This window comes from Zonotrichia leucophrys, chromosome 19, assembly GCF_028769735.1.
Source record: "Zonotrichia leucophrys gambelii isolate GWCS_2022_RI chromosome 19, RI_Zleu_2.0, whole genome shotgun sequence".
NCBI lineage: Eukaryota > Metazoa > Chordata > Aves > Passeriformes > Passerellidae > Zonotrichia > Zonotrichia leucophrys.
The window spans coordinates 5,222,153-5,235,319 of record NC_088188.1 but is presented as its reverse complement, the minus strand read 5'-3'; the positions used below and the strand labels follow the sequence as shown (position 1 = coordinate 5,235,319).

At 49.4% G+C, this 13,167-nt stretch overlaps 1 protein-coding gene across 3 annotated transcripts in view; it reads left to right on the top strand.

The window, feature by feature from the left end:
* DTX2 (deltex E3 ubiquitin ligase 2) overlaps nt 1–13,167 on the top strand; it is a 35,842-nt gene that overhangs the window by 17,425 nt on the left and 5,250 nt on the right. For 2 of the 3 annotated variants that reach the window (XM_064729049.1, XM_064729050.1), the window contains exons 4-5: nt 1,457–1,515; nt 7,967–8,098. In XM_064729049.1, coding sequence (XP_064585119.1) covers nt 1,457–1,515; nt 7,967–8,098 — 191 coding nt within the window. The remainder of the gene's footprint in view (nt 1–1,456; nt 1,516–7,966; nt 8,099–13,167) is intronic. The other variant, XM_064729051.1, reaches the window with a different exon arrangement.

The window sequence follows — 13,167 nt, the reverse complement described above, 5'->3', positions numbered from 1 at the left end:
AGCTGTGACAAAGAGGGTGAATCAGGAAAGAAAGAGAGTCATAAAGACATCTGATTTACAGCCCTTTGAAATCACAGGGAAGATTTTCCCTGTGTTTGGTGGGTTTGAAATGTAGCCAGAACAATCTGTTGCATCATTTGAAGGCATTGTGAAATTTGGGGAGCAGAAGGGAAAGCACAGCCTTTGAAAGAGGCAGGAGGGAAACCTCTGTGGTGCAGAGAGCTTTATAAGGGTCTGGGGGTGCTGACCTCACTTGGCCACACTGCCAGAGCTGCACCAAGCCCTGGGTCCTGCCCAGGACTCTCCAGGGAGGCCAGAACACCTGTGGGAACCTATTCCAAACTGAGGCAGGTAGGAGAGGGGACAGGTGGGGTGGAAAACAAAAATCACTTGTGTCACTCAAAAATCTTTTCAGCCCTGGTCATTGTTATCTGAACATGAACAAAGATTTTAGCAAGACTGAAAGAGGGACCTCTGTAGTACCTTTTTGGGCAGGGCAGCTCTTGCATCCCAGCTGGACACAAGAAGGTTTCCCTTAAATAGTGGGTGAAATTTGGGCTCTTGACCACCTTTGTCTCTGAATTCCTAAGCAGCTGGCCAGGTCTGTGTCATTTTGGAGGGTCCTTGGAGGTTGTTGTGTGAATGCACCATGCATTGACTGCAGCTGGGGTGCATGAGCCTCATCCATCCCAGGCACAGGGGCCACCTGACACAAAGTCCATGGGTGGCTTCTCTGTGCCACCATTTGGAGTTCAAGTATGTGGATCCATATGGATGGATTCCATTTGGATTTCAAGTGTTCCTGCTCTGCTGATGTGGATCCAGCTTGGTTTCTTCTCTAGTGATCCCCATCAGTGTTGATGCTGCTGCTCCCCTTTCCTCCCCAGCTCCTGCTAATGGCATAACCCTGGCAGCCCATGTATCCCAGATTTGCCAGCACTGCCAAAACAAGTAGGTGAGGAACCTGAAAGGCATGGTTGGTGTCCATCTTCTCTTGATTTCCAAGTGAGAACAGGCCAAGCTCTTCTAGGTGTCCTTCAGCCTTCCTTCCCTCCTCCCCTTGGATGTTGGTGCAGGCTGGCTGCTCACAGGAAGCTCTGTGAGTGGGTGGTGAGAGCAGGGAGGTATCACAGGATCAGAGCAGGGCCCAGCAGGAGGAATGGATGAGTTAGGTGAAGATGGGGCTGGAAGCAGCTTCACACAGCACAGCTCTGAGGCTCCCCTTGCAGGTAAGTGAATGCAGGAGAGGGCTCTGGTAAGGACACAGCTCCTTAAGTACAGCTGCAGGAGCAGGGGAGAGGGGGCCATGGGTGAGGGTCCCAGCTGGGGCTCATCTGAGCAATCAATCCCTGCTCATATATCCAGGGCCTTGGGAGGGAGCAGAGCATTGCTGAATTCTCTGTGTTTTGGCTGTCTCTAATCTTTGCTGTAAAGCCATCTCTTCTTTCCTCTCCAGTGCCCAGGCCCTGCCTGTCAAGATGTCCAAATCCAGCAGAGTGAGCCAGGCCCTGGCAGGTAAGAACTCCTCTGTGCTTTATTTGTTCAATCCTTAGGAGTAGGTGAATGAGAGGTTTGCTTTTCTGTATAATTTACTTTCTAATTTTGACTTATAGGAAGAGTCAGAAACATTGCTGGCCTTTGAGGTTTTAGACCCAAAGATTTTCCAGAAAAGCAAAGAGGTCAGATTTGGGGCAGAATGGGATAGGCAAACCTTATGAACTGTTTTTCTCATCCTGAGTATTTCAAAACAAGTGAGATTATTTGAGGCATGGCTATTCATCTTCTGTACATGTGGATGAGCAAGTAGCAAAGGAAAGGGCCTGTGAATCAAGCTCAGTGCTAGCTGCTATTTTCTGCTTTTTTTAAAGTCAAAAGAGAGGAGTGGTGTGAGATTTTGTGTGGCTTTATTTTTAAAAAGCTCTGATGGTCTTTGGCTTAAAGAGGATTGGGATACCTTGTGTTGGGAAAGGGAGACAGAAGTTGAATCAGACATTGCCTCCTGGTTTGCTTGTTATCCAAACCTGTGAACACACTACTAAATATACTGAGGAATATATCTGGGAGGGATGAAAGTGCCACTTTTCAATGCTCCTTTTCAGAGTAGATTTGCCTGTTAAAGTTGAAATGGCTTTGCCTTGAAAATAACAACCTGTGCTGTCAGCTTCCTATGGAAGTGACCTTTGCTGTGTTTGGCTCAGTCAGTACCAAACCAGTGACCCTGGTGTGGTGGAACTGGGGGGTTTGGGTGCTCTGGTACCAGCTGTGCTCTCAAAACTGCATCATTACCTGGTGGAGGAGTGCTGAACATCTGATATCTGGTATTTTCTGGAGTTTTCTCTGTTTCAGACTCTACAGAATGTGTGTTAACCCTCTCCTTCCTCTGTCTCTTGTCCATGCATGGTCTCTTGAGGTTATTATCTCCTGGGACACCAAACTCTGCTCCTGTGTGAGCAGAGCCAGTTACATTCTTGTTTTTCAAGGCAATGGTTCCCACCTTATTCCAGAAAAGCTGTTGGGCCTCTTGTTGAGTGCCAGGCTTTACCCTGGCTGAGAAGGGTCCCCAGGATTGATATTTCCCTTCATCTAACATTGGCACCATCTGAGAACTGCCCTGCATGTGTCTGCAGCCAGACTGGCACTGCATGAAATCTAACCCAGGTGTCCTCTGACATGCAGCCCAACTGTCTCCTCCTTAATAAATCACTGTGGAAACGATGTGTGAAGTCAAACTCAGCCCTTGTCCAGGTGGGTGACCTGAGCAGAGCTCCCCTTGCTTGTGACAGCTCAGCCTTTCATGCCCTGGCTGTGTCATTAGGTACTTAATCACAGAAAGGTAAATACAGCACAGAGCTGATGAATCCAGGCTGTGTTGGTGTTGTCCCTGTGATCTCATTCTCCTTGCACAGGAGGTGAATGTGTGCAGTCTGGTGCCATGTTGAGATAGAAAAGGCAGCAGGAAATCCCAATAGAATAAACCATTTGCCAGCATTTAATACAATAAAATGGTTAAAATTGTAATTGGTATGTGTGTTGTTGCAATCTGGGGGTGTAAAAGAAGGGATAATTACTCATTTTGATATTCTTTACCTCTCCCTGGGGCAGCCAGCATGAGGCACATGGAGATGTAGGGAAGTGCAGAAGCAGCTCCTTGGGATCCAGGTTTTTACACAACACAGTTTTGGGTGCTGAGCTGCCTGCTGCCAGGTGTCCCACACCTCAGAGGTGCAAGGGAGGAGGGAAATCTGAATTTGAGTCCTCAAAGTCACATAGAAGCAGAGGAAAGATTAATACAAGTTAATTAGGGAGTGGAAGGAAGGTAAATCTCTGGGGGTATTTCTGGTGAAAAGCACTGGAGTTCTGGTAAAAAGGAAAAGTTTTGCTGAAATATTAATTGGCTGGGTCTTCAGGGACACCTTCTTCCCCTCTATGCTCTGCTCTGTTTATAGAGCCTCTTCTGGGAAGTGGTATTTTGTTCATAATTAAAATCCTGCTGATGGTGTCCAAGTTACTCATTCCTCAGGTTATTCTCTCACACAGGCTGAGCTCCTTTTGTTTTTCCAGTCCCCACTGTGTGACTGCTTCCAACAACATCAGTGGAGAAGGCTGGGAGGACAGTGTTGTGGGGGGAGAGAAGTCTCAGATGTAAATAAAAGAGGCTTTATTTTTATTTTGGGAAATGTGTCTTGGTCTCCATCCCCTGGCATCTCAGCAGCTTTGGCTCTGGTTTGAAGCTGGACAGGTTCAACCCCTAAATCTCATGGGTGATGTTGAGAAATGCTGCAGGTGCAGCTCTTGGATGCAGAGGGAACTTCTGGTGGCTAAACAGGAGATGAGGAATGCTGTGAGCCTGAATTAGAAGCTGGGATTTGTTTGTGTGCTTGGGGATTTGTAACACTGTCAACCCCACATTTTCTGAAAGCACCTCTTGGGATCCCAGAAATCATGAAGCTGACTTTAAAACCATGTTTTCTGTAAAAAAAGTGTATTTTTTCCTTGCTTTCTGCTATTTTAATACTTCAAAGTGCATGTGGAAACTTATCTTTTAAGCTTTTTCTTTTCCCTCAAGTATTTGATCAGTAGAGTGAAATGCCAAACAGGTCTAAGCAAACTGTTTAACCACAGAGTTGGTGTTTAAGGATCAGCTGGACTGACATTTCCTGGGAATAATGGATTTTAGCTGCTGTGCCTTGGGGCTGAGGGGTGGCAAGGTACTCTAATAAAAGCCCTTTAATACTATGTCTAAAATGAAGTCTGAAAAGGAGCTTTTTGTTAAATAAAACTGGGTGTTTCTTGTTTGCATGATTCCAGGAGCTGGTGCATTTGGGGATGTACTAACCATACTGATTTTGCTGGTGGATAGAATTGTACAAATTAGCAATGCTTTTCTGAGATCTCACATTATCTGAAGGTAAGCTCTGCCCTGTGCCAGTCTGAGGCCTGTGCAAATCCAGGTCAGTGTTGGGCTGGGTGTGAGTGACTGTGTGGCCAACACTCATTACATAATGGCAGGCTGTTTTTCCTGTGCTCAGCTTCTGCACAGGATATTACAAAAACTCCCTTATTTACACAGCAGGCTGAAAAAAAAGTTGGTGGATGTTGTCATAGCTCCAGTGAAAATAATTTTACCCCAAGGAGCCACTAATTTTTTATTTTTGGCCAAATAAGAGGCTTTGAGCAAGAGGAAAAAAAGGCAGTTCTGTATGTGGTTATTACACACATAGAATCAGATCAGATCCCAAAGGATTCCTTGCAAGGCTTTCTGTCTCCTCCCTCCTGCAGTCCTTGCAGGGAGGAAACCCAGAGCCCAGTGGAAAGTAGGAACAAATAAAATAATATTTTTCAAGCTCCTGGACTAGCTAGTGAGCAGCAGGAACTCTCACAGGAGCATATCCAAAGCAATCTTGGTCTGGGCAAGCTTTTCATGTTTCAACTTGCATTCAGGTGAGAATTTCTCCAGGTCCAGGGCTACACTTGCTCCTGGCATAACTCCACAGATGCCTGGAACAGGTTCTGACTTGAAATTGTTGTGAGAATTGGAGACTTAATCTGCAAATGTGATGTGTGTCTGTATTGTTTTGGCAAATTGTAGCAAAACACTCTTCCACCTAAGGCCTGGGTCAGGGATGTCCCTTCCTGGGGTCTGCAGTCCCCAAATTTGTGGGAGAGTTAATAATGCTGAGATTTCCAGAATTGTATTTAAACTTTAAAGGTATCATTGTTGCTGACATGAGGAAGCAGAGCAATGTAACACCAGAACATTTTTGAGTGCTCTCTTGACTTGAATCTGCAGAACATGATTCATTGCATGTGGCTCCTAAGGCAGCAGAAGATTTAAAATTGGCCAAGAAACGGTAATTTCCCACTTACACCTTTTCTTGACCAATGTAAGATAGGAGCACATTGAGTTGGGGTAATTCTCCTGTTTGCCCTGGGCTTGTGCGTGTGTGTGGAGTTGTAGATGGGAATGCAGCTCAGAAAAACAAAAAGTTTGTGGAATAAATGATGGATTTTTGATTGGTAGGTTTGTGGGGTTTTCTGTGCTGATTCATGATGCTGGCAGGCAGTTTTGGACATGTTATTCCAGGTATGAGGGGGCTGTGTTACAGAATAGCTGAACTCACCTGAGCTTCTGTGGCTCCTGCTTTTTGCTTGCTCTGAATTTTGTCTCCCTCTGCCATTGAGAGTCTGAAGCCAGTTGTTCAGCCTGAGCTTCTGTTTTCTCTTTTTTTTTTTTTTTTCTGAGCTCTGGCAGCTAATGTTAGCAAGAGAGTATTGATCTCTTCAGAAGAACACATTAATTTTGCATTTGCCTATCAGACAGCTGTGCGTGGGTGGTGATAATCCCTGGTAGTCTTTGGACTCGCTTTTCAAATGTCAGTCTGTGCCATCAGTGCTGCTGCACTGCTTAGAAACAGCTTTTTTAGAGCTTTTTCTGCACCAGTTCTAGGAATAGTGTTGTGCAGCCTCAGTGGGGTCAGGCTGAGATGATTTCCCCAGCTGTGGTGGGAGACCTTCCCTGTCTCTCAAGAATTTTGTTCCTGCAGCCTCTCTAGTCAGAGCTGCTGCTGCTGTGCTTGGAATGCCTCTGGAAGGGAAAAGGACCTGAAAGGTGCAGGGGGCAGCTGTGCTGCTGCTGGGCTTTGGGGCTCAGCTGCACTCATGAAAAAAACAAGTATCTTCTGTTCTAAGGACATTAAGCTGTTCCTTAAGGCTCCCTGGGAGTAGTGCACTGCTGGATTTGATGGGCTGAGCTTGCAATAGGCTTGTGGCCTTTAATTAGGACTTTAAGGGAGTTACTTTGGTGAAATTTCTGGGTCTGGTGAGCTCTGGTGCTGCCAGTAGGGCAAGGGGAACTAACCCAGCCTTTGTGTGCTTTGGAGATCCTCCTCTGGCTCTGCAGCTCCTGGGAACTGGGGGAACCCTAGATCTCAGACCTGGATCCCCTTTGAGGGTGATCCATTGCTGCCTGGTTACCCATTTCCATTTCAACATCCATTGGGCAGCCTGGTCTTGTGGTCAGCCCAGCTCTTCCAAAAGTAACCCTGGGGAAACTCCTTCCTCCATCCCTGTCCCTCTCCCTCCCTGGTGAAACCCCTTCTGTCTGCCTTTTGGCCCTTAGATGGGAAAGTTTCAGTAAAAACATTCAACTGTTGCTGTCAAGAGAGGAGTTGAACAGCTTCTGGAATATTTGTGCTCAGACCTTAGGAGAAGGAGGTACAAATTGTGGTCAGCACTGTGTAGGAGTAGTTCTGCTTGTGGGGCACTGAGGCAGGCTTTGCACAGGGGGTTTGTAGTCACAGGACACATGTTCCTGACTGGTTGCATATTTGAGGCAGAAAATAGTCTCACCACTTGCACACAAAGCTGATGCTTCCCATCATAACTCGATTTTTCAGTCATGTGTGGGCAAGGTGCCTCATTTTTGTCCTGAACAAATGTGCTCTAGAATCTTCCTTTCCCCATATGACTGAATAGAGGCTTGCAAAAATAAAATGCTTGGAAATTCAGCTTTGGCCATGTGTTGCTGAGCTGGAATGTCTGTAGCATTAGGATGTGGTTTGCATGGTCTGCCCTCAGAGGGGATTTCAGGGGAAATGCTGCTTTTAGGTTTTCTGCTGTTGGTTTGCAGCTATAAGCATTTTTTTCTTATTTCTGGTGCTGGCTTTTGCAGGTGGGAAGTTGCTCTTGGGAAAGCAAAAGCAGGTGTTCTCTTGGATGTGAAAGCAGGATGGTACCTTGGAAATGTTATGATTTGTACCCAGCCTGGATTTCACAGGCAAACATCATCTTGGATCAGCATGATCAGTCCTGTAGCTTTGTGTGTGCCAGTTTTACCTTCAGGGAATGGCTGTCCTTTTTAATGATTCATTAGTTTTATCCAACTGCATCCCATGGATACAGCTGGCTGGGATGGGGGAGGATGAGGATTGCATTGAGGGAAAAGCAGAGTGCCAGGGAGCAGAGGCTGTGGGGGGCTGTGTAGGGCAGCTCTGCCCTGGTGTGTTTGAAGGGGGATTGGTTCAGTGTGACACTGTGGAAATGTTTGGTTTTAGGGGGCAGCAGCTGAGCAGGACCTGTAGGGGTTATGGGTGATGCCCTTCATCCTTCAGGGCTGCTTCCAGGGCAGCAGGGAGCTCTGCACCACTGCAAACTCAGTGCCTGAGCAGCCCTAAAGCCCAAAGAGGAAAGTCACACAGCACAAAGGGTCACAGACAAGCCATGTGCCCACATTTCCCTCCCTTCATTTGCTGCCTGGGCTCCTCCCTCTGAAAACCTCCAGATCCTCTCCTTGTGCTGACTCCCACCCTGTGACCTCTCGGACGTTTTACACCCTCACAACTAAGGGCTAAAGGTTTTATTTTATTTGACTTTATTTTAATTTTCTTTGAAAGGTTCAAGTTTTTTTTTTTAATGAATGTGTTTCCCCATTGTTTCCTTCCTGCATGTTGACCTTGTACCACTGTAGGCATGACAGCTATTCTGATGTCAGCCGCCGGACTGCCCGTGCACCTCACCCGTGTGCCTCAAGCTGCCAGCACCCATAAGGCCACTAAAAAACACAGCTCAGTTAAGGAGGGGAGGAAAGTGTCCAAGAAAGGTAGTTCCTGCTCAAACTCTGATATTTGCTTCCATATCCTTCTCTTTATCTCTCTGCACCCCCTTTTCCTCTTGTCTCTCTCCCCCGACCCTCTTGGCTCTTGGTTTGACTGATGATGTTCATCCCAGGACATGTCTGCCCTGAACTGCAGCCTCTCTGACAGGCTCTAAAATAACATGGTAAAGTAGGTGTGGTTCTGTGGTAGGTCAGCTTGTTTCCACACAAAATGAAAGCTGGAACAGATCTGTGCTCTGCATGTCAGACTCCACCAGCCTCCCCTGTGATCCTGCTGCACCCTCCTGGGGAGTGTCCACATACCAGGGCCTTCTGAGGTGTTGGTGGGACCATTGAGAAGAACATCAAATCCATATGTGCTCTGCAGAGAAGATTTCCTTTGTGAGCCATGCTTGTCATGGTTGAGTCATGGGATGACAAGGATCTCCCAGACAAGCAGGCTCCTGAGTCATGTAGGGCTTTTGAGGTCAAATTGCAGAGGATTTGTTCTCTCCACCTCAGTCTGGGGTGGAAGGGAGTGAGGTGGAGCGCTCTCAGGTGGATGTGTGCTGTCAGGAAGGGATGGATGACCTCAGCTCTCTTGCTGAGTGGAGCCCTCTCCAGGGCAGGGCTTTCCTTTCTCCTTTTCATATCCCACTGGCACCTCTCACCTTCACAGAGCTGAGAGCCTGGATCCCATCCAGTCCCATCCAATCCCATCCCTGTGCCTGGGACTCTGCAGGGGCAGGTGTGAATCCAGCCTGGTGTAGCTGTAGGGGTTGTTTGCCAGCCTTGGCACTGGGGTGTCAACACCACCTCACCTACAGCATGTCCCCCTTTGGATATGCCAGGTGGGACTGGAGATGTTCAACACAGATCTCTGCATTTAAGAAAGGAAAGAGCCCAGAGGTGGAGAGGAAGAGGCATCTGCCTGTCTAGGGAGAGTTTTTTTGTACCTTTTTCTCTCCTTGGAGTCCATGAGGTCCAAAGCTGTCTGAAGGAGGCAGGAAGGAAAATAGAAATGAAATGAGGAGGGAGGTATTTTATGGAAATGCATTCTGGAGAGAGCTGTGAGAAGGAGTGAGAAAGCAAATGTGGAGTAGGATGTGTGATGGAGGGGGAGGAGAAAGCAGGGGCGGCAGGAGAAGCAGCAGAGAACAGGAGGAGCAAAGGAAAATGGGAGGTGAAGGAGAAGAGCTGGGCAGAGGAGGGTGGCCCAGGGGCTGGATGAGGATCCTGCTCCATGGAGCCAGCTGGCAGTGGGGTGGGGTTGTGGCATGGGCAGGAATGAGGGCTGGGTGGTGGGGATGCCCTGGAAAGTGCCAAAAGGGAGCTCTGGTGAGGTCAGACCCTCCCACAGAGGCACTGGCTTGCCCCAGTTTCTGGAGGAGCCCAAAACAACAGAAGGGCTCTGCACTGCTGTTGGTCACCTGCTGCTGCTCAGTGACATGAAGCAGCTGTGTTTAGGTCACAGGGTGGGCACAGACACAGCCTGGCTGGCTGCTGCCTTCTCCTCTGTGGGGTCTGTCTGCTCCCAGCATGCAGCCCTCCCTGGCACTGTGTGAGCAGCCAGGCTGCTGTGAGGGTGGGAGGTTAGCAGGAGAATTGTCTTGTGACTTCTGGGCTGGGTGGGGAGAGCAGCAGGGCAGGGAGTGGGAAGGGTGGGCCATGGGCTGGGAGGTGAGAGCAGCACACACTGCCCTGGGTGTGTTCAGTGGCTCTGTCTCTGTATCTGTGCACCCCATCGGCATCACTTCAGCTCCTCAGCGCTGCCTCAGCCCCAGGGCAGGCTGTCACCTCCCTGCCAGCTCTGCAATGCCACCTGCTGGGGCTGGGACACGGCTGGAGGAGCAGAGAGGCAGCACCAGCAGGTGGATGGAATGGGAAAGGGGCATCAAACATCTCGTTCTTCCATCCAGCATGGCAGGATTTGTCCCAGCTGTCTCATCCTGCCCAGGGTGTGCTGCAGAGGAGATTTTCAGATCAGCCCTTCCCCACCCTGACCCATGAGAAGGGGAGCCTTTCAGTGCTTTAGGTTGGTAAAATCCCCCCTGTTATTTTAAAAAGCAGGATTGCTGTTAGTGGGGGCTGGGATGTGTCCTGTGGAGTGCCTCACTTCTGGGATACAGAGTGTGTTCAGTCCATTCTAGGAACAAGCTGTGTTTGTACAACACCCATCAGGGCTTAGGAACATTATTCTGCAGTGCAGGTACTGAGCCTGACTCTTGGCCAGACTGTTCTTTCCCTTCACAGCCCCTGGTGCTGCCAGCAGACAGAAATGGGCTCGTTTTGTGCCCTGAATTTCTGCATTGTGTGTTCTTGGCCACTTCCCTTGAGGATTTTCCATCATGGAGAGCTCAAACAGAGCTCTCTGCATCCAGGACTGGACCCAGCATTGCAGTGACCACAACCAGCTGGTGATGGGTACAGAGTGCCCCTGCTGAGCCCCCTCTCCCTCCCTGCTGCTGCTCCCAGGCAGTGCTGCTGGAACTGCAGCTGGCTCAGTGAGAAGCTGAGGTGTGTTAAACAGAGGCGCTAATTAGTCAGGACTCGTTAGCGCTGTTGCTGCTCTGGCAGGGATGGCTCTGGCACAGCCAGGTGTTCTGGGCAGGCTCTGTGCTCTCCAGGCTGGCACAGGGCCTGGCAGCCTCTGCCATCCCCATGGGTTGGTGCTGCCCTGTGCCAGCACTGCTGGGACCTGGCAGGGAGGCAGTAGGGCAGGTGTGGCTTGTCCTGCTCTCTCCAAATGCTGTTTGTGAATGCTGCTGGCCTCCCCAACCTTTGCAAGGACCTCCAGGGGCTGCTTGGCTCTGCTGAGTCACTTGTTACCCACTTCCACCTGGTGAGGAGGTTTCATCCTCTCTGGGATGGACAGTCACTGCAGGTGCTGCAGTGAGGAAGGAAAGGAGCACACTCATCCTCCTTGCCACCCCCCTGCAGCTGGAGGTACAGACTGTGCCAGTGCCTGTGGGATTGGGGAGCCCCTCAGAGCTGGGAGATCTTGCTGTTCCCATGGGGAAACATCTGCTGAAGGAGACAGAAACAGGGATGCTCTGACCAGCATCCTGCTGAAATGCTGAATATGGAGAAATCTATAGATAGAGCTTTGCAAGTCCAGGGAGCAGAGCTGATGGGAGCTGTGTGACTGTCCATGAACATAACTAAGAATAACAGTGTCTGGCCTGCAGAGGGTATCAAAAAAAGCCTGCTGGAAAGCATATGGCTTGTTTTGGGCTACAGAAGGAGACATTACTGGTTGCTGTGCAAGGATTCAAAACACATCTGTTAAATGTTGCCCATGGAAAGCCCTTGCTGCAGCAAGCAGCTTATTATCTTCAGGGAGGAAGAGGAAGCATTAAAAACAATTTGATATTCCTCTCTCTTTGTAAATGAAAGAATGGTAAACATTCTTTGGCATCGTGGATAAATCTGTAGCACAGCTCTGGGCCAGCTGGAGATAAACGGCACCGCTTGATTCTTCCAGTCCATTTTCAATCCACTATTGAATCCAGACAACTCTGGGGACTGGCCAGGCTTTGATGATCCCAGGGGATGGCCAGAACAAAGATTTGGAGGCAAACACTTCATTATGGAGTAAACAGCCCTGTAAGGAAGTGATTCATGTGCTGGAGCACACGTGGCTCGTGCCATGGTCCCAGCTGGCTCCCCCTGTGCTGCTGGGCTGTGGCCAGCCAGATGTGCTGCTCTGCCCAAGGAAGGACATGTGGGCTTTGCTGCCCTTCCTGAAAAAGAGCTCTCAGCATCTTCTTTGGGACTGGATTTTGAAGCCCTTGCAGCTGGGGATGGATTTTTCTGAAGTGTCAGGGCTGCCCAGCCCTTTCTCTCTCCAGGCAGCTTTGGTGGCTCTAAATGCATTAGAGCGTTGTCACAGCAAAGTGACAGGGACAGATTGCAGATGCCACAGTGCAAATCCATCAGGCATGGGTTTCCTCAGGGTAGCTGAGGGCTGCATCACCTTCTGCCTGCTTGCTTCCCCCAGCTCCATCCTAATGCCCAAAATCCCAAGGACTTTCCTGTCTCGCTGTTACCCAGCTCTGCACCAGAACTTTGTCTCCTTTCATTGATTTTATTTGAATGAGCCTGGCCAGTTCTTGGGTGACTTATCTCTTTGTTCCTTGGAGCTGCTCCAGAGAAGAAAAATTACAAGGGATTCTGTGGAAGGAGCATCTCCCACCACCCTGAACGAGCTGAGCTGCTCTAAAGCTGCTGAGATCTGCTGTGCAGGTGGGAGCAGGTGAGCTGGGGCTCTCAGCCAAGGGCAGGGCAGGTGTTGCTGCTGGTGTCACAGCCCCTCCTTGCTGTCTTCACCTTGGCTGTGCATCTTTTTGGCTCTGCTTCCTCCAGCCCAAAGCCAGAGGAGACAAGAAGGTCACTTCAGAAAGAGCCACCTGGACAATGCAGGTTGGGTGGAGAAGAACTTGGTGTTGGTCTGTCTGTCTGTCAGGCAGCAGAGGATCCACAGGGATGGGAACACAGTGATCATTATGAAGTGGATGGCCTTAGGAGGGATAATAGCTAGTCCTGCTCACTGCATTCTTGCTAAAACCTGTGAAGCAGAAGAAACTGAAGCCTCCATCTCCTGTAGGGCCATGAAGGTCTCCAGAGGCTGATTCCCAGTGCCACCCTGTGTTTGCCAGGCTGGAGTACAGACATCCCAGAACACCCAGCTGGGGGTGTCAGGCACAGAGAGCTGGGACAGCTCAGACTGATCTCATCCCCTTCAGACTCATTCCTGCCTCTGCCTGCAAGCAAGGTCCCAGCAGAGAATTCCTGGGATTTCTTTTGGAAAAGACAAGACAAGGAGCCACGTTCCCTGTGAGATCTGGTGATGAGGGCTTGAAGCAGCTCCTGGCACTGCTGGACCCTTGGCCTCAAAGGTGGAAGCCTGAGGCTTGCCCAGGCTCCTCCCTGTTTCCTGCTCTTGGGAGTTCTTGGAAATGCTTTTCCAGGGGATTTTGGGCCCTGAAGAGGAAAACACCTGCTTCTGTGTTGTTCTTTGGCTTAATGCTCAATCCTGTTGCCACCTATCTGCCTTGGGATCTCCAGAGATCGGC